Here is a 21,368-nt window from a genome sequence, read left to right on the forward strand (position 1 = left end):
AATAGCAATTATTTCATGATTTTAGGACAAATATAGGAGAGAGCACACAAAATCATTTTGAAACAAGAAGAATACCATTCGTAGAAATTCTGTTTTAACATTGTATCAAATCTTGTCCTCATTATATCATCGATTGCGATTAATTGTATTATGGTATGGATTGTAATTGATTGATAAAAAGAATATAAACTATCCCTGAAAATTTTTCTTAATATACCCTGCAGACGATTCGAGCAAAATTTCAGTTGAGAAAAAAGAACATGATTGGAGCAGATGAAAAAGTGGTCGGATCGGGCATGAGCAACTACCAAAAATACATATGTACCTATGTATTTTTGAAACGCTTTTCACTTCAAAATTTTAGGAATTTACTCCTACATTGTTTCATTAAGAGGCCAGGACTTAAAGCTAAAATCTACCCTTGATTGCGTCCAGTTAAAATTGTGTACGGTCACGATTTATCTTTAATATTGCTACAGCTCTTTTTATTCAGGAATAGGTAGTGTCAGCTTGGAAAATATGTACTTTCACTTTGAATTCATGGTTCCATTAATTATCTGTAGGTGATGTGAAGTATATCCATTTCATTTGTTACAATGAAACAACAGTTATCACTTGGAATATTTGTCCTCAACCCTCGCTACAAAAGGGTTGAGAAAAGACAACAGGACGACTTTATTCAGGTTAGCGTTCGCCGTCATATTTTACAGCTGAAACCATGACTTGAGCATGGTCAAAAGTTACAACGATGAAAATTAGTGCAGAATAACGCTCTATCACGTAGATGGATGTATTAACTAAGGCTTTCATATTTCGCAAAATTTTGGTTAGACATAAAATCGGTCACAAGTAATTTTTTACACAAGCAATTCTTCATTGCTTAATTGCTGAGTAACGAAATTAAATTAGAGATTAACCGAGAGCGGCTGTACAGGAAAAAATGAGCGGGAAAACATTTTTCGCAAGGCTCGATTTCATGGTTTTAATGATTGCTCCGCAATTGGTAACATAAGAGTTCCAATAAGAGTATTCGAAGAACTGTATTACGCGTCGCTCTCAAAGCCAAATCGATTTTTTTTCGGGAAGAATTATGGAATTCAATTAGAAGGCTATCCTTAACAAATTGGCGATGGAAAAAAAATTCCGTGATAATTACGGGGTTTAGAGACTGAATAATGACGTTAGTATGTAAAATGATGTTCATATGATAGCCAAAAATAGATGAAATAACAATAAATCTCGGGATAATAATGTATATTATCCTCGAAATTTTGAGAGGGACCATATCTCGCGTGATTGTGCTGATTTCATTTCCGAACCGAAAACCAGGTAAATTTCGTATAGGTCATATGAAGGATACCCATTCAATTTTTTACCGTGAATAGTCACGGCACCTCCTCAAAAAGCCTAACAATGATCCCTCGTGAAACAAATGTTTCGATCGCAACTAAACCCCGAATTAGTGCACGACCCAGTTATAGAAACCGGTAGGCAAGGACTCTTGGATTATTTCTACCAAAGGTGCCAAATTTACGCACACCACAAATGCGAGAGCGGATTTGACTGACTGCAGCTTTCTGCGCAAGGCCAGAGAGGCTGCGGGAAAGGAGCATACACCAACTATCTGCTGTCCTCCCGAGCGATGAAATTCCTCCTGCAACGAGGTCGACTGAGATTCGTGGCATGAAATGAAAATCAGACGCATACATAACCACTCATACTCGATGAAATCACGGAGTATCTTCCCCAATTAAAGCTCTAAGGTGTGCTTATGATAACTCATAATACCATTATGATTTGTGCTGCGATGTCGGCATATCGCAAATATTTTCTTGGGTTCGGATATGATAAATGAAGTTAAGTTTTTAGTTTTGAAAATATCATACCAGTTTCTGAGTAGACTAATTTTATAAATCCAAAACGTTTTGATATTGAAGTGGCTAACAGACACCTTTCATTACCGTTTCTACCGAGGTACCAGGATAATGGTAATCAGAATTATCAAGTACATGATAGAAAAAATGATTTTCTACGACCAATGATATGAAATAATGACGAATGTATTCCTGAGAGAAAGAATGAATCTATAGAAATGACTTTTTTAAGTAACAGAAAACAATCCGGAATGAAGAAAGGGATAAATGGGCAGGGTGAATCCCATTGTAAATGAAGAGCGAGAGGGTACCATTCGAATTCATTTATGGAATAAAAATCTTCCCTTGAATGAATGGAAGACGGATAGAGAAATACAGGCAAAAAATGAAGATGCAACCAGATTGAAATGGTCTGAGAAAACTGTAAAAATGGAGTGAAGAGTAAAAGACGAAAACCATGCATTCCGCTGGTATTTCATAGGCAATAATGATATAATATTATTGAATTCACCTTCCTACGTTTTGAAACACAAAGGGGTGATCACCGCGGCAATCGGAAACCTGCTGCGTGATCCTAAGGAAAGAAATTCCCTTGGTTCTATCCTTCCGCTACTCATCTCATGCGAGCAGGTATTTCTTATTTGAATTTCCTCAATATATTCTCGCTGCAGGTCATGACTATCTCCTAAAGACAAAACGTGGCCAGAACAGGCCTTTGTACGTGCAAATTCCTATTTTAAACTTCCCAAAAATCGCAATTTCCTGCCAGTCAGATTCAGTCTTGGCGAAATTCACAAGGACTTAGCCAGTGGGGCGCTGGACCACAAACGGTAGTGTTCCGGATTTTGCCCAGGATGAAGCCTTATGGCACCTCCTATAGACATCGTAATTTTTGAAACCATCTATGCGGCGTGAGGCGGCTCATGGATATAGAACCTGGGTTCTCTATCTGACAATCACGACCGGTTAATTTCTTTCACACCTGTTTTCCCATTAAAAGATTTCTTATTCGAATAAGTCAAATAAATAACGAAAGTGCCCGGTGCCCTTTAATTTTCGGTAGCTTGGGGGAACGCGGGGTAAATTTCGGCACCATCCCATCATTCTTATAAAAAATTTAACTGCGTTTATAGCAAAATCGTATTACATTGGGTATTGTAAAACAAGAGTGTAAACATTAGTGTCACGTCGAAAACTTATATGATATCCGCAATACGATTAATTAAGGCACATCAAAAATCGCGCACAACACAAAATAGAGAAAATTCGTAGTGAAATTTCGCTGCGCAAAAAGCAAATGTCTAAATACGACAGAAATGCACATTTATGGTGAAAAAATTACGTGCAAAAAGCAGTTCCTTTTTCTCTGCGTGATGGGAACGTACGGTAAAAAATAACCAAGAAAAAAGTACAGCGATCAATTTTTTTTATTCTAACTAAACTTTTATAGCTATTTTCTCCATTTCCGCTCCAAAATTGCGTCTTTCACCCGGCCCAGTAGGTACCTTCTGAATGCTTTCACAAAAACTTATTTTTCGCTATATGAGAAGTGACCAACCAATCAAGAAGTACGTTATGACCTTAGCCACTTTCCATGAATAAAGTCGTCATGGCAACTGAGAATCCATTTAGCGCCAAAATTTACCCACTTAAAAACCTGCGAACCGCCAATCATAAGCAGTAGAAACGAAAGATTTTTATTTAGCTAAATTAATTAGCCTCCCCAGGCTATCTATCTAAGCTTGGTTCCGAAGGCATTCGAAATGATTTTCACGTCCTTCTGAATTACTTTGCTCGAAACGAATCTAAAAAGATACTCTTTTGAACTACATACAATGCTCTTCCCGGGTGGCCCGGCCTAGAGGAGATCTCACGGATTCCGCATCAGAACATTATCGATGCGAGATGATGGACCACCGCAGAAAATGTAAAATAGACGGGTTCTCTCGTAATTTCGTAATTGGCAAGTAATAAGACTCAAAATTTAATGAGACTTCATTGATGATCGAAGAACTCTTAATTAGAAGGAACCAGGTACGATTACTGCTCCTAATTAAATTCAAAACCACTTTAGTAAAAGTTCACTTCTATATCAAAGTTTTCTATTGGTAATTACATACATATATGTATGCAAAGCAAAGTTTTTCTGTGTATTCATCGCGCTTCTAAATACTCTATTCTTATATATATCGGACCTCAAAAATTAATGCATTATCATTTCCTTGTGCATCATGAAGATATGTTGTGGTGATTTTTCTACAGCTAAAATATTTAGCGGCTTGTTTGATGGACTAAATATATTTGTTAGTGAGACATCATAATTCTATCCTAAAAATGCCCACAGATTTCAGCAAAAATATTCAGCTACAACTATTAATCTGGGGGTTACTAATATAGCCCCTACTATGAGGGATAATGCGAACTGATAGTAAGAACTATAATTAACATGTATAGCGGAAAATAGCTGAACACTTACCAGAATTCTTCCAGTGGTTGTTTGACCTGATATCAGCTCTCCCGCCCAATCTTTCGCTTCTGTCATAAACGTCCCTTCAAACTCTTGTTTACCCTGCCTCGCAGCTTTTTGTTCTTTCTGTTTCGGGTCATTTGGAGAAAATTCTGGTTCTTTACGGCAACACAAAAATGCAAAAGCTCGCCACAGAAGTACAATCAACAATCCGGCCAAAAACGTAAAAATACTAGATAACAAAAAACACCACCACTTCCTTTCTTTCAGACAATCATCTTCAATTAGCGGTTCCTCTGTGCCTGAGTCGCACATTGCGATGCACTTGACTTATTTCGATCGACGGATAAGCTTCATAGGTGAGTTTTTCGTTCACCTATATATGCTGACAGAAATAAACGTGCACTCTTTCTTCCCCATTCCTGAACAGTTCCTTGAGGCTCGCTTGCAGCAGACGGAATGCCTCCCAGCACACGAGCGAATCAATAATACACTTTGTAGCTCGTAGCCAACCAAAACTCAGCTGAATGTGACGTATGAGTTACCCCTATCACCCCTACTAACCCTTCTACATCATGGCGGAAATCGGGAAAAATGGGTAAGGTCGTTCAAGTAAATGAGTTCAACCTACGATATAGAGAAATCATTTCATTTTCTGAATAAATTTATGGATGCATTAAAATTTTATTATTATTTTGAATGCAATAGATGTCATTTAAACCTTTCTAGAGTTGTTTTGAACTTAATAGTCGGCTATTAATTTTCATCACAAACAGGAGAGTGACAGTTGAAGTTCGAAAAATATTTAAATACTTCTTAAACTTTTATAATCATCATTTTGCCGATGTTGATTCGTACTTATCATAATTTAATGCGTCTCCGATAATTTGTGTGATTTTATCTTACAATAAGTGTTTAATATTGGTTAAAAATGACAGTTTGCGCTTGCATAGTGAGCGTATTGACATTTTGAAATCTGTACGTGAGCCTTGAATGATCTTTCTTAATTACAATGGATAACTCTGTCAATGTCTTGGTGGATCTATTTATTGTGACAATGAACATTTAAATCTGCGTTAACAGGAGAGAGAATGATGACAGGCAGCTGTTTACCGAGACCGGCAATCACAAAATGAAGAAGTCAAGTAAGGACGATTACATTCAGGGAAAGGAATCGTCCGATGCGGCTAAGTCTGACAAAGAAGACGCCAACTCCAAGAAAAATGAGAGTTCGACGGGTAATGAAGATGCGATTGCCAAATCATCGAAGAAGGATTCGTCTAACCCGGCTAAGCATTCTGCAGAAAGAGGAAATTGTTACTGGTATTTACTCGAATGATTGTGACTTTTCGTCAATTGTGTATGAGTTTTATTCAGAAATCACCTCAGAAACTTAAAAGTATTCTCATTTACTCTATTTCAGAGTATTTGATGATAAGTTTCCATCTTCATTCCTCTTAATGTACGTTTCATTATATCCTCTAGACCGCTATACAGCTCGTTCAGTCATATTTAATTATCATGGTTTTCCGGCGCAAGTATTTTTACGCCAGAATATATAAATTACGTTTTATTAGGCAATGGAGTATGTATTACTTTAAGTTCATATTTTACGTTGTATTACAGTGGGAAGGAACGGAACTTGAATATTGTAGAATTACTGTGTGCTAATTGCAACCGTTGGTTCCATGAATCCTGCATCGGTTACCAGCTTGGAAAACTTGTCCCTTTCATGATGAATTACTTTTTTGTCTGCAAGAATTGTTCTTCCACTGGTCTTGAGAGTTTCAAGAAAAATCAAGCCCGTAAGTGGTATTTTGTGGACTCTGCTTTTTATTAACTATCTGATCATTTTGTAATTCATTCTCTTTGCGTTAACTCCTTTAGAATTTCCTCACATGTGTATGACTGCGATTGGCAATCTAACTCAAGCCAGTGCAAAAGAAGGAACTAGTCAAAAGCTATTCTCTAAAGATCTGGAAATCATTCCATTCATTGATTCCCATTGGGAAGGTATGACAACAATGCCTCGGCGTGTTACTCAGTCATGGCATTCCACTGTAAGTACAATTAGGTAAAAATCATACCTTGAAGTGTAAAGTATTGAAAATCAGCTGCAGTGAAAGTATCATAAACATTAGATTGCTTGAAGGAGGCTTAGAAAGTATTAAGTTATATTTTTTATTATTTCAGATTCACAAGGCTCTCTTGAAAGATACAGGGACATTATTTGTGTGTGAGGAACTGGCTCCTGGGGAGTCAGACCCTGGTAATGTTTACCCTAAATTTGGCTTTCTTTCCATGGAATTGACTCAGATCAAGCCAAATTATGAAGCTATGATACGTGGTGGGCATCTGAAAGTTACTGATATGGGAATACAGCATGGTAATCATTTAAAATATTTTAATTTAGTACCACATAATACCATATACCATATATTACCTCCCATTAGCAATCTGCCCATCAAAGAGTACGGCCTTGGGGAATTAATTTTCTTTAAACCACATATAAATTTTGCAAAGTTTTATATTGCTTATAACATAGTACACTCCTGATTATCTGGGCTAATGACGGTGAGAGGCGGCACGAATAATCGGGAAACACGGATAATCCAAACTCTACTTGTATTTCTTATCATTTTCATAATTTACGTAAATCATACAATCTGTTTTTGCTTATCCACATTGTCTAATATTTTAAATTGCTTTCCGAAATCGTTGAGAGCTTCCTCTTCCTGACCGCAATCTTTTTCGCGGTGATAACGTGATTGTACTCTCATTCTACAGCTCAGAAGCGGATACAGAAAAAACTCGAGTGGTGGGCAAAAGATATCTTAAGTTACCTTTCATTTTATCCTAATAAAAAATAATCAAGTTGCATGCATGGTTTAAAAATATTTAAGTCAAATTTATTATACACGTATACAAGACAATGCCATCTTATGATATAAAAAAGTTATGATTGTGGTTCTGCAATGTTTGGCAATATGGGTGGGCCCGCAAAGGGGGGGGGGTGCGCACCTCCCATCTGTATCCACCACTGCTACTGCTACATGTAACAAATGGTTTCCGCAAACCACGCAACCATGGCTGCTAGGTCACGGATTCAGGAAAGTAGTTAGTACGAATGTTTCGAAACCACTGCATGATGCTGGGCCCTACACTGACAGGCACCATGTCGAGTAGTCGCATCTCGCACAAGTTGCCCAGGATGCAACTGCTGCGGGACGTGGATCCATAATCACTGAGCCCCATACCCCACAGTGATGCTTAGAAAAGAGGATTGCGGAACTGCCGTGAAGATAACAGGCACACAATTACGCCATCACCCAGTAGCAGTTATAGAAACCAGGACTTAAGGCAAATTGTCTATGCAGGCAAGTGCCTCGCTATGACTCATGCTATCTGTACTTCCACTTACCCCACTGCTTTCACTTCTACTATTCCATTCCTCTCCAGTTTGGCCTTGACTGGTAACGGCGTAAACATGCCCGAGTGCGTAGAAATCTCCGGTTAACTTGGGCTGTAGTCAACCACATGCAAGACCACAGCATTAACTGTACATTTGCGATAAGAAATATACATTAACCCTCAAGCGGATGCGCTGGCGTATAAAGTACACCAATCTTCGAAAACCAAAGATTTCAACATTGTACGTACATTCTGGTCTAGAATGGCCTCATGTGTACTTACAATGTACTTTTACTGTCTATTGTTGTGAGTTTTCAAAGCTCGAAGTGTTGTAGCTAATTTATTTTTAGATCGGCAAGAGGAACTAACACCCATTGTCGTACAAAGTATTCCATGCGACCGGCCATGTACCTTGTGCTTTGCTTTTCTTGAATGGCCTCGTTTATTCTTACAATGTCATTTTGACTTTCTATAGCATGAGTTTTTGAAGCACTGAGTATTGAAGAATTTTTTTTAGAACTGCAAGAGAAACCCAGCACCTGTGGCGTGTAAATTACGCCGTGCAACCGGCCGTGTACCACCTATCCCATCTCTGTACCTTTAAATCTGTACCACATGTAAGTGTACAAAGTTGAACTAATTTCAACAAATAAAGATAAATTTGAACAAAAATCGAGTGTTATCATATAAATGCATTTATCATGGACAAAGTACGACACGCATCGGGTCGTGTAAAAATATCAGGTGGGCCCACTCGAGGGTTAAAAATCGTAAGTAACATTTCTCAGAATTTACAAATCGTTGAAGAGTCTTCCAAAATTAATCAAGAGTTTTTTTCCGCTGCTGATCGCCGTCTACAATGCAAAATAATTCCTATTTAAGAACGGGACTCTAATGGAAATAATTAGTCCGGTGTAGCATTATATTTGAAAGATGCCAATATCTTGGTGCTTCTGCGTCCAATTTTATTTTTTTGAAAAGATCGCAGAGAACTTCAAAGGACCGTGAACTAATGCACGAACAATCCGCAACCCGGATAAGTGGTTGCCCGATAATCGGGAGTCTGCTGTACTTTCTGAAACTGTTATCTAGTATTTTACATCTTGTTTTATCAAAAATTTTTTGGTATTTCTACATTCATATGTTCTCCTACAGTTCCAATTTCTGGGGGAGTGAAAGGTCGTAGTACTAAGAGGAAGCAAGCTCCAGAGCAGGGCCCTGGGTCAGGTAAAAAGGGTAGAGGAGGTGGTGGTGATCTGTCTGCCATAAAACTTCCTGCACATGGCTACCCCTTAGAGCATCCATACAACAAAGATGGTTATCGCTATATCCTGGCTGAGCCTGATCCTCATGCTCCTTACAGGTGAGATTTTTTGATCGCACTTCGAAAATGAGTAAATTATCTAGCATTCCAGGGAATATTTCTAAAGTGTGGAATCAAAGCTCTGTGAATCATCAGGAACTTCTTGAGAGATAATTACATTGTAATTTTCCCCTTTGTTTACGTATAATTAAACATGTTGTTTAATGAAAAGTATGCCTCCTTTACATTCATTACAATTCAATTTTCTTTCAAGTATGTATTGACATTAGCTCCTTATAATTCTTATAATCCTTAGTCAGTTGCAATTGTGCATAAAGTGGAAAATGCGATAGTAGCCATAAACATATTTTACATGTAGCAATTTGAAAAAGGCACCAGGTTCTTAATCTAAATGTTTCAATGAAATATTAAATTGCCTTTTAAATTAATCACATGTGCTTGAGAGTTCTCCGTGGTGTATATGTAATAGCACAAGTTCATCTGCACTCAGGAAAAAAAAAACTATTAAATAATATTGTTCCCATCAAAATGACAATCCTTGATCCTTACTGGTAGGTGGTTATATTGGCAATGCTTCTAGTGTTAATGGTAGCACCGTTGTACATTTAATTTTGGAACCTTTTCAGGCAGGAATTTGATGAAAGCAGTGACTGGGCTGGAAAGCCAATCCCTGGGTGGTTGTATAGAACTCTCAGTCCATCCACAGTATTGTTGGCATTACATGATCGTGCTCCGCAAATTCGAGTATCTGAAGATAGGTTGGCAGCAACTGGTGAGAAAGGCTATTGCATGGTGCGAGCGACTCATGGTAAGTTATCTGCTTGCTTATTTTGAGTTCCATCATTGCTAATTAAAATTGTTCACATGTTGGGCTTATGTTTCACTATGGGTTAATTTTATGATGGATTTGCATTGTGATATATATGTTCAACAGATTCAGGCTTCATTGGTGGAAGTTAGACTTATTTAAGTAAATAAAAGATCCTAGCACTTTTCTACAACAATTTTTTACTGTGTACAACGTGTTTCGGCTCACCGAGCCAGCATCTGGTACAAGATATTGCAAAACATTTGAAAATCACCTTTATACCCTTGAGAAAAGGGGTTGGGTAGGATTTGACATCTTTGAAGAAGGGGGTGGGAACAGGCATACAGAGTGGAGACAGTGGGAAGAGATACAACTATGGGTTCCCTACATCCCGTAGTAGTATCTTTTCCCACTGTCTATTCCCATCCCCTTCTTCGAAGATGTCAAATCCTCCCCAACCCCCATTTTCAAGGGTATAAAGGTGATTTTCAAATTTTTTGCGGTGTCTTGTATCAGATGATGGCTCAGTGAGGCAAAACGTGTTGTACGCAGCAAAAAATGTTTGTGGTAAAGTGCTACGATCTTTTATTTATTTAAAAATGTGACAAAATCCCAGAACTTTGAATGTGTGTTTTTTGTGTGAATGACAATGTGCATTCTGTATATAATGCTGATGTGAAATCCTGTTTTCTTATTCTTTTAAACTTAATAATCAATGATGTTTATTACCACTGCTGTGCTTGCATTTTGAATCAAGGTCTGTAATAATATGAGCAATATGCTGTATCCCTATTCATGGACAATGTATAAAATAGATTAATAGATATGCTGAATTCCTATTTATGGACACAAGGGTCTACTTTCCATGGCAAAAGTCAAGATGCCCAAGTTTGAAGTGTTTTTATCTTGACAGCAATACATACATACCAGTCAGTTAAGTCTGGTAACATCAGGGAAATGATATGGGATAACCTAGGAAAACTTTGCAGAAACAGGGAAGAGATGAGAATTGTGGCTGAAAAGGTGGAGTGTTTCTGCATATAACCGGTGTGATGGGTGTTTTGTTGCCATCCTGGCTGAATGATATGCCTAGAGTTGCACCAACTTGGAACTACTTCACCATTAATTTCACAATACATATACATACTTTGTTTCTTTTTCCATAAAATCCCCATATTAGACTAAATCTGCTTTGCTATTGATTCTAAGTCAGGGAAATTTAAACTTAGAATGTAAATCAGGGACAAGTTAGGGAAATTCAATGCATGTAGAAATTTATCATGTACTGAATGAGTCTACGTAATGAAACTGACTCTTAAAAATGCGTATCCTAAAGCATAACTTTTTAACACAGTGCTTCAAACTTGAGTATCTTGACTTTTTGATTGGGCAGTAGCCTCATTTTGAACTTGAGTGTTTATCTAATAGAAGTTGTGTTTTACAACTTGTGTTTACAGTTTGAAAGTATTTTCTCAAGAATATTAGTGGAGTGCAGTGCAGTTAAATTGCTATTTCTGTGCAATATCCACAACCTAAGGCCTAATCGTTTGATGACTCATTAGTTTTGTTTTTGCTATCTCACAATAATCATCAGTTACATGGATCTATTTCATTCAAATAGGTGTGAGCCGAGGTTCATGGTACTGGGAGGCAACCGTGGAAGAAATGCCTGAAGGCTCTGCTTGTCGGCTTGGTTGGGCCCAGGAATATGCCAACCTCCAGGCACCTCTCGGATATGACAAATTTGGGTACTCATGGAGGTCAAGGTATTTTCTCTATTAATAATTTATTTTTAACTCTAAGGTATTACCTTTGAGCCTACTTGAAGCTTTTCATGTTACAGTGATAGCTCGTTTTAGTGAGTATGGCATATAGCAAGAATAGCAAGTCATATACAGTGTACTGCGAAAAAATTTTGAGGAAAAGTGCTACAATCTTTTATTTATTTCAATTTCAAGGTATATTTATTCAGAACATTGCCTGGTTAGTTATCTTGAAAACAATTGAGGGCACCCATTTTCCCGGTTATAGAAGAAATAAAAACTCGGGAAAAAATTTAGCAATGCTTACTTTGACAGCCACTTAGGCCAGCTTAGTTTCATGGAGGGAGAAAACTCCGTCTGCCTGTCATCGATTGGGGGCATTGTTGAGAGCTTGCCGAGGTTGTGAGCAGGACTGATTAGTGCCTCACTGGGCCGATCAACCTTGCACCTATGGTGGGGGAGATCTCACCGAAAACTGATGTGTTTTATACCAGTATTGTTAATCATTTACAATCAAGAATGCAAGCTTTGTCACTTCTACGTAATGAATAGTACCATCATCTCATCAGTAACAAAAACTTGTCTGCCTCGGGGTGATGATACGCACGTTGTATTCAAATCCTCTTGGTGATGCTCACTAAATGATCTCATCACTCGGTAAATAATTATGTTTTCTGCTTCTTTTTTCTTATAGCAAAATTCTTTGTCTTTATTATTAATTCATACTGTATAAATGAATTGACGAACCATGTGACTGACTCTCATGCAACTTTGTTGTGCAGTGTCTGGAATATTGTTTCTGCCATCACTCCATGACTAGACATTCTTATCAATCCCAGATTCATGATCACATCACCACACACACGTAGTCACAAAACATTGGCTTTTCAAGCGAGAGCTGACGATTGCTGTGTTATGTTTTACTTGAAAAATTATACATGAGTGCATAATTTGTGGCAAATGCAGTCTTATTCTTATGTGTAAAGCACCAATGCAAAATAAAATCAGTCAGATAAAGAAAATGGAATTGAGGGGCTTCATCCTACACCTTTGGGTATGATCTAAGCTCAATATTGTGAGCCATTTTCTGGGGATTATTAGCACTCATTAAACAGAACTTCCACTGTATGTATATTACTCGACCTTCTTTTTATTCTTAATGATTCCTTTTTAGGCATGGAACTAGATTCCATGAGTGTCGAGGAAAATCTTACAGCCCAAGTTATGGTGAAGGAGATACACTTGGTTTTCTTATACAGCTGCCGGAGTCAGAGCATGTTAATTATATACCACCTACTTACAAAGACAGGGTAAGCAATTGCCTAATTTTGGAGTTAGCAGTGTTATTGAAGTGATATTTTGTATATGCTTCTCTGGATATTTGGGTACCTATGTCTGTACTTCTTCATTTATCAACAAAATGAATTAATTTGTTATGATAAAAATAAACTGTATGAATGTTTTAGATATTAATGATGATGATGACTAACTGATGATTACTAACCTCTTTTCTATTCATAAAGCCACTGGTGAAATTTAAGAGCCATTTATATTATGAAGAAAAAGATGCTGTGGCTGAATCACTGAAGTCATTGAGGACTCTTTCAAAAAGCAGTATAACTTTCTTCCGAAATGGAGAGTGCCAGGGAGTTGCATTTGAGGACATATATGGAGGTTGTTACTTTCCTACAGTCTCTCTCTATCGCAGTAGTACAGTTTCTGTCAATTTTGGACCTAATTTCAAGCACCCACCACCTAAGAAGGAATTTAAATATCGAGGGGTGAGTATATTCTTATGATAGCTTTCAAAGACCTAAATCTCTCCTACCTGTTCATGCTTGCCAATACACGAGTGACATTTAAGTGGTAGAGAATTATTGATTAGTTGACTCGTAAATTTTAATCCCAAATGATAAATCTTGCTTTGAATAATTTCAGCAGAATAAAAACACTTATCACTACAGCAGTTATCACCAGGGTTATCCCTCCTCAATTCTACAAACGTTTGTGTCATAGAGTATGAGATTTTGACGAAAATTTCTGTATGGGTCTTTATTCTCCTCAAACTTAATATGCCAAAACTGTTTTGCTAGAAAAATATGTTTGTGACACTTTTTATTTTTTTTATATATTCTTGCAAAAAAATGCCTTGAATTGTTGAAAAAATCCACGGAGAAAAATTCATTCGCCTGGACCTCAATTCAAACCCGCATCCCTTGATTTACGGCTGAGTGCTTAAGCCAGTTAAGCTCCCGAAGCAGCATTCTCCCTTGTGGAAATTTGTGGACTATACCGGACAAGGTGGTTTGGACTGCTGAGCATATTATGCGACTGGCAGTCCAAACCGTGCACATAGCACCACAGCCGGAGAGCAAAGCCTGAACTTTGAACACAAAGAGATTTTCGCTCCTGACGAATTTAAGTATACAGGGACTAGCCATGGTGATAACTTTACGGAGTCGCCCGCAATGCACAAATTATGCGAAAAATCCACATCACGGTCAAGGCGAATGATTTTTTCTCTGTTTAGTAATTTAGGCTAATACAATAGCTATTGCCAAAGTAAGGAACGGTTTGTAATACTGTATGAATTTTTTTGGCTCCCATCTTGCACAAGATTTGCAGTAGCCAAGCCTTTGCGTGACAATTTCAATCAGTAAAATCTGTGAAACTTGTGGGAAACAAAGCAAAAGCTCTGTCAGTGTGAAACGGTGGTTTTCATAAACCTTCTCATCAAGTTTAGTGACCAGTTCATCAGTCATAATATTCAGACACACTCTTCTCTTCGTTGTGAACATTTTTTTTGCTATTTTCGAACAGAATGCACCATTTCCAGACAGAACTCTCAATCATTGTTTTCTCCATACAGTTCACACACTTGACAATTTTCTATCAGTTTGAAGTTTTTGGCTAACAAAAACCATACCAGTAACCATATCTCGCAACTGGCGGTATTTTCATTTGCAGAGCACATTTTCAATTTGTGTATCAAAAAAACGGGCCGCACATAGACATTCCTGTTGTCACGGCTGGACGCTGACATAAGTGCCAAGCTCACAGACACCAAGACATACGCGACTGATGGGTGCCTAGTGACGTCAAGCGAAAATTTTCTTTACTTTGTGAATAGCCCTTGTATGGCATCATATTTATTCAAACAATTTTCATGCTTGTGCTGCTAGGTGTTATTCTACTTATCACCTTTTTGGTTGCTAATATGTTTTTAAGTTCCTTATCTACTTTGATTAATGTTTACAATACATTCTGTGTTTAATTACAATTGTCTCCTTATTTCAGATGTCTGAAAAAGCGGAAGAAGCTATTATAGAACAAACCACAGCAGATCTTTTGTACCTTACTGAAAATGATGGAAAATTAAGACTTGACACATATTACTTATAAGTATCAGGATATAATGTGATGTTTCTGCTGACTTTTATACACTTTTTCTTATTTTGATAAATAAAGCATTTTTAAACTTATGGTTATGTACACTTTATGATTTCAATTAAGATGTTTACAATTTAAGAATGCTTCCCATACATTTGAAGATGTTGGTTCTGTTTTAGGCCCATATTCTTAGTTGACCCTGTAGGGCCAACCGACTCTGGATACGTCATCAGCCCCTAAATAAAGCGATCTCGCCCTATGCCATAGCGATATGCCACATCAAGCCCTACATATGGCTGCTTTTGGAATTAAACGGCCCCTACTAAATATAGGGTACCTGAACCAGCCCTACACCCTACAAAAACATGGCAGCCAAATTTCCTCTGCTGATCACTTCGATTAAAGAAATTACATTATAATGCATATTAAGGGAGAAGAGTTCATACTAACCATTTTAAAATGTACAGAAACACAGCAGAAAGGTAACAATACTACCACATTATACTCATCAAGTGAAATAAATAATGAAATTGGCTGAAGCATAATAAGTACAATATAGTCACCTAGTATAAGACATCACCTTATTTCTGCTGATATATGTCAATGCCTCCACTGCATAAACACTCAACAATCGTCCACCGAATAGAATCCGCTCATCTAGTAATAATATCGTTTAGGTACAGTCATAGAAAACATATTTTCATGCCGCTATTTGCCACATAATAAACTTAACTACGGTAGGTAAAAGCAAATGACGAACCATGATGGTGCAATGGAACTTCCCACGTCAATGATCATATTTGCCTCGTACTTATCACTATTTTGTACATACTGCTTTTGAAGTAATTTAAAGACAATATGGTTCTACTTTTGGCTTGATATGAGAGTAATTGTAGCGATAAACCTACATGACCTGGCGGACAACACCGATTGTTTATTTTCCATGAGTCTTTGCCCTAACAATACCCCTGAGAATTATTGGACGTGTTTTCTTAGTTTCATAGTTAGGTCCCATTATGCAACCAGAGTAGAAAATTTGTGCTGCGCCATCATCTACATCATGGCCTACGTCATTTCAGAGAATCTGATGACGGAATCACCCCCACCACTTATGCAGGGTCGACTGAGAAACACATTTTGGGGCCTCTTGTTAGGAAGGGACCTTGATGTAGGGTCAACTGAGAATGTGGCCCTTAGTGTCAGGTGTATTAAGTAATGAAAACCTAAAGGAAAGTTCATAGATGTACTGCAGGAGATTCTAAATATGGCAGATAATAGGAAGAACATCAACTCTCTCTCTTCTCTACTGTTCTCTCTGATCCATACATGTGCATACATATATGTACTCTGTTCCTCCGTTACCTGTATAATTTTTATAGCTCTCAAACTTCAGAATTTCTCATTTATCCAAATCCTTCAATACATCAATTTTTTACTCTTCTCTATCTCATGTTGGAATTGCTGGCCATTGATTTCATTTTAGAACTATACCTCAGGCTTTTCTTCAATGGATAGTCAAGATGACTTGATACAATTATGGGGGTCTGCTTTATAATTTTAATTTTTAGCATTATATCTGTGCAAACAGTAGTTCTCTCCCCAAAATTGAGTCACTTCCGCTGCATCGAGTATCATATTTTGGAAAAATTGTGTTATAACATATGAACCACAGGCAAGAGTTCTTCCCTCAAACAATTTGCCATCTCTGGACAATGCAATTCCATTTCACGGTACCACTGACTTCATGTGCAGTTTAGCTTGATGGCAAAGACAATCATGCCAAAAGCCTATGGCTAGGCTGGTGATATGGCTTTCTCAGGTTAGAGCATCCCAAAAAATAAAGTCAAAATTTTTTGGTGGCTAAGGTCTTATTCATAGCTCCAGCAAAAGAGAAGATTTGAGTTGAAATGATCAGACCATGGAAAATGGTCCTGCACGATGGTTGAATGTTTAATCTAAGGTCTGTTCACTTTATCTTTGCGGGTGAGCTGGTGTGGCTTAACCGAGTTGGGGTGAGAGAAGGGAAAGTTTATCTACACGTGACTTTCCCTCTTCCAATCAGCAGACAGTAGGCGTGGCCTAGCACTTCGGAATTTCAGTCGCTCTCAGACCTCCGTCGCGTCAACATTGTGAATCTGCTAGCTGTGTTGCCAAATCTCGCGCGTTCTCTTGGTGCTCTTCGATTCTTCCATTTAAATCCAACTTATAACTTACTGTTCCTTATTCTTCCACTTCAATCCTTTTCCATCGCCTTTCCAGAAAATTTTTATTCACCTTTTGCATTCCCATCAGCACCGACTCCCTCCCTCCACCTATTCCCTCTCAGCACTTTTCCGATCCCTTTATTAGCAAACCCTAACCCTTTTCCTCAACTCCGTATTTACTTTTGGGTATTACAACCTATATAGTTTTGTATACCTCTGATTTAAAAGATTAACATCCAAGCGTGTTTATTGAAGGCTCCGAAAGTGACTCCGAAAATTAAGACACTGACGGGAGGAATGACGAGGAGGTTGATTTATTAGCCACACCACTCCAGCAATAAGTACAAAATAAATTATGTAATAAAATACCCGTCGTGCTACTTTTCTCCATTATTTTTGCATCCTCATCCTCACGAATTCCCTTGCAATCAGAATGTTACGCTTATGTAAGCCTTTCACCAGCGGTCTCGCATTTAGCGGACAATATCCTGGCTTCTGAGATGGGATTATCCTCAATCCCCTCTAAATAAGTAGCTATACATTGTATGCAATGTTTCGCCGCCGGGCCCAAAATATCTGTGGCCACGTATGAGTCACACCTTTTCAGAGGGACACTAGGGCGCCTGTGTACATTTGGCAACGTTAAGGCCGCTCCTGCTCTCTCTCTCTCTCGGTACTACCCCTTCCCCTTCAGCGAGGCCCCTCCCCCTTCAGCGAGGCCCTCCGATAGTGTCCGGGATCTGACGAAAGCTGACCCGCAGAGATAAAACGAACAGATAATAGTTATCACAAAATGAGAGCACTTCTGTGCTTTCAGGAGTCGAAATATCCAAAATATGAAGAATTTCATGGCATATGATGTGTGCAGAGTGGTCTATTAAAGGAGGGAAAAATAAAATGAAGTTGGTACCTCAAAACATAAAAATTAAAAAGTTATTGCCTATTTTACGGGTGCAAAAATTTCCTCTGATAATTCACTTCATAAACAATATCAAAGTTTATTAACTGTCCTACCAATAGCAACTGCCCAGAGGAGCAATTGATGATGCTCTTCATGACTGGTCAAATTGTTTCCTGAAGAATTTTCGTTAATGACTGCACACCTCTTTCTGCTCTGTCAATAACAATTATGATGATTGTGACATTACTCAGTCCTTTAAGGATATCCAATCCTCCACAGGTGAATTTTTGCTGATGGGTCTCTTCAAACAGAAATACCAGTAATAATCACAATGCTGGAGGATAAGCATTGATATCACCTGAATGAAACGAATAAATAACCTCCAACTGTTGACAGTGGAAAGTTGAGATTTCATGAGCTTCGTAAGGGATTGCTGTTTTGTTTGAGTGACAGTGGTTTGGGAATTCTCTGTAAAATGTGCACCATTGTTAATCTTAAGAATCTTGCAAAAGCCACAAAAATTATACTCTGTTCATTTTATCTTTGCGGGTGAGCTGGTGCGGCTAAAGCAAGTGGGAGTGAGGAGGGAAAATTTCTTGACAATCAGCAGACAGCAGCCATGGCTCAGCACTTTGGAAATTCAGTTGCTCTCAGACCTCCGTCGTGTGAACATCGTGAATCTGCTTGTAGAGCAGTAAATATTTTCCCTCTACCGCTACCCATCACAAGGCCTTCCCCCCCACTTCCTTCAAAAACAGCCTTACCCGTCATAAATGTTCCTCCCCACCCCTCTTTTTTCGTATTCCCCACCACCCATGGATGCCTATTTAAGTGCAAGCCCACTGAATTGTACGTCTGATGATAGCCGGGTCGTACCATTTGAAATAAAGTGTGGAATATAATAAACATCATCCAAAAACATCATGATGCATCAAGCATAGACAATATCCATTGACATCTGCGGAGTAAACACTTCATGAAGTTATGCTTCCTCTTGCTTCGACAAGGACAATCACATCAACAAGTTCCTCATCGAAATACAGAAACATTTTTAGACTCATTTCTCAAGAGTTGCATTTTTACAAACGATTTTTTTTTTTTTTTTTAGACAGTTCAAGTTTCTTCAATCAATTTGGAAACTCCCAAAAGCTATTAAATTCAAAGAAGCTATTCATTAAAGCACAAAATGAAATCCTTTTGTAAATTTCTACGGCTTTCAATTCAACCGACCCAAGTTTTGGCGATTTTTTAATGGTAATTAATTAGAAGTTAAAGTGAATGTTTGGATTATTCGTATATTCGTATAAATATGTAAATAACTTGCCAAAACCACGGTTGGAAGTCTACTAGTACTAGTTGAAAGTCATGAAAAATACAGAAAGCTCCCGTTCATGCGGGCTAATGGAGGGGATAGGCAGCACGAATAATCGGAAAATACGAATAATCCAAACATTCACTTTAACTTCTAATTAATTTCATTATTTAAGCAAATCCAATAATCTATTGTTACTTGCGCACATTGTCTGCAGAGACCAATCTACTTCCACTTCTACTTCCACTCCCCTCGCTGCCTGCACTTCTACTATTCCCTTCCTCTTCAGTTTGACCTTGACAAGTCACGGCGTAAACATGCCCGAGTGTGACAAAATCTCCGGTTCCTTTGGGTCGTATTTAACCGTATGCGAGGCCACAGCAATAATTGTGCATTTCCGGAATGAAATGTACATTAAAAGATCGTAGATAAAATTTTACGTAATTTATGATTGGTTTGCTCCATTGAGGAATCTTCTAAAATTAATATAAATTTTGTTTTCCCTACCGCTGGATGTCGTCTGAAAAACTACTAGAGCAGGGGGGATCGGGTTGGTGTGGTGGCTAGAGTGTTGGCTTCTCACCCTGAGTGCTCGGGTTCAAATCCCGGCGGTGGCAGAGACTTTTCAGAGATTGCCGGATCCCTGATTGAATGTTGTGTGGAGGAAATTTCAATAGCAACACTCCGTCCGTCAGATGGGGCATTAAGCCGTGGTCCCCTTGGCACTTTCGTTAAGAGCAGGCTAATGCCGATGCCGGGTTTCTCTCCACCCTTCCTTACCTACCCTTCCCTCATGGCGCAAATGACCTCAGCTGTCGGTCGCCTCCTCCAAATACCATACCACGGTAAATAATAAAACGTTATTGTACTTTTCCACACGATTTAATTAATACGACCGGTTTCGTCGCAGGGGCGACACCATCAGGTACAGAAACCGTTATAATAATACTGTCTATATCCAGGAAATATTTTTTTCTTGTTTATCTGGTTGCTATTACGTTGGTAGGGGAGGGTTGTGTTGGGGTTGGAGCGTCTCTCAGCTTCAGGGGAATCTCCAAGAGCGGGGAATAGTTTACAAAAATTTTTTTGAGTGACGCTCCAACCCCAACGCAACCCTCCCCTACCAACGTAATAGCAACCAGATAAACAAGAACAAAATAACTGTTATTATAACGGTTTCTGTACCTGATGATGTCGCCTCTGCGACGAAACCGGTCGTATTAATTAAATCGTGTCGAAAAGTACAATAACGTTTTATTATTAAGAATGGATTTTCACAAAGTAAAGCCAGAAACAATCAAGTTTTCCATACCACAGTACTAGAGCAGACGTCCAAGTAACCTTGAAACATTCCTTGTCACCAAATAAATAAAATAATTCCATTTTATGGAGGGAATTCTATTGGAAATAATAAGCCAGATGTAGCCTTGCATTAAAATCCAAATATCCTGGTGCTTTTGTGTCCAATTTTATTTTTATTAACATCGCGGAAAACTTTGCAGAAAAGTGAACACGTGCACGGATAAACCGCAGCCGGATAATCGGGAGGCTGCTGTAATTCTAACGCAATGAATAAGTCACCCTGTCACTTTTTCTCCCCCATCGAGGTTGTCTCTAGTGAAATTTTCGTCTGAGATTTTTCTACTCATGTGAACGAATGCTGAATATATGTTTCCTAGCTCTTCCCCTTTCATGACGAATGCCGGTGTGCGATGCCTTCGTTTCGGGACTGAACACTGTGGGGCTTAGGCTTATCCTGGAGCAGGTACCCGGACCCCTCTTCTTATAATATGTACCCCCTTAGCAGTAAGGGACCGCGGTCATACAATAAGGTGGTTTCCTATTTTTTTTAATTGCCTAAATCGAAAGATTATTCCTCCTGGAATATGTATTTCACCCTTTTAGAATTTTAAA

General features: G+C 38.4%; 2 protein-coding genes across 44 annotated transcripts in view; one reads left to right on the top strand and one right to left on the bottom strand.

The window, feature by feature from the left end:
- LOC124160665 (calcium-activated potassium channel slowpoke) overlaps nucleotides 1–4,792 on the bottom strand; it is a 364,836-nt gene extending 360,044 nt beyond the window's left edge. For 21 of the 42 annotated variants that reach the window (XM_046536604.1, XM_046536592.1, XM_046536624.1 and 18 more), the window contains exon 1: nucleotides 4,351–4,790. In XM_046536604.1, the coding sequence (XP_046392560.1) occupies nucleotides 4,351–4,656 (306 nt within the window). In that variant the 5' untranslated portion in view covers nucleotides 4,657–4,790. Of the gene's footprint in view, nucleotides 1–4,350 lie in introns of all 42 variants that reach the window. The other 21 variants (XM_046536620.1, XM_046536596.1, XM_046536607.1 and 18 more) reach the window with 3 other exon arrangements.
- Nucleotides 4,793–4,840: 48 nt separating this feature from the next.
- On the top strand, nucleotides 4,841–15,129 carry LOC124160669 (set1/Ash2 histone methyltransferase complex subunit ASH2). Of its 2 annotated transcripts, none has more exons than XM_046536632.1 (11): nucleotides 4,841–4,939; nucleotides 5,425–5,664; nucleotides 5,968–6,146; nucleotides 6,229–6,401; nucleotides 6,535–6,727; nucleotides 8,908–9,115; nucleotides 9,703–9,884; nucleotides 11,506–11,650; nucleotides 12,822–12,957; nucleotides 13,171–13,428; nucleotides 14,945–15,129. In XM_046536632.1, exons 1-11 carry the CDS (start codon nucleotides 4,917–4,919, stop codon nucleotides 15,047–15,049), a joined length of 1,842 nt encoding a protein of 613 aa, XP_046392588.1. In that variant the 5' UTR covers nucleotides 4,841–4,916; the 3' UTR covers nucleotides 15,050–15,129. The 2 variants fall into 2 exon arrangements, with proteins under 2 accessions (XP_046392588.1, XP_046392589.1); XM_046536633.1 differs by lacking the exon at nucleotides 4,841–4,939 and adding an exon at nucleotides 5,157–5,319.
- Nucleotides 15,130–21,368: the final 6,239 nt, after the last annotated feature.

The sequence above is a fragment of the Ischnura elegans genome, chromosome 6, assembly GCF_921293095.1.
Source record: "Ischnura elegans chromosome 6, ioIscEleg1.1, whole genome shotgun sequence".
Taxonomy (NCBI): Eukaryota; Metazoa; Arthropoda; class Insecta; order Odonata; family Coenagrionidae; genus Ischnura; species Ischnura elegans.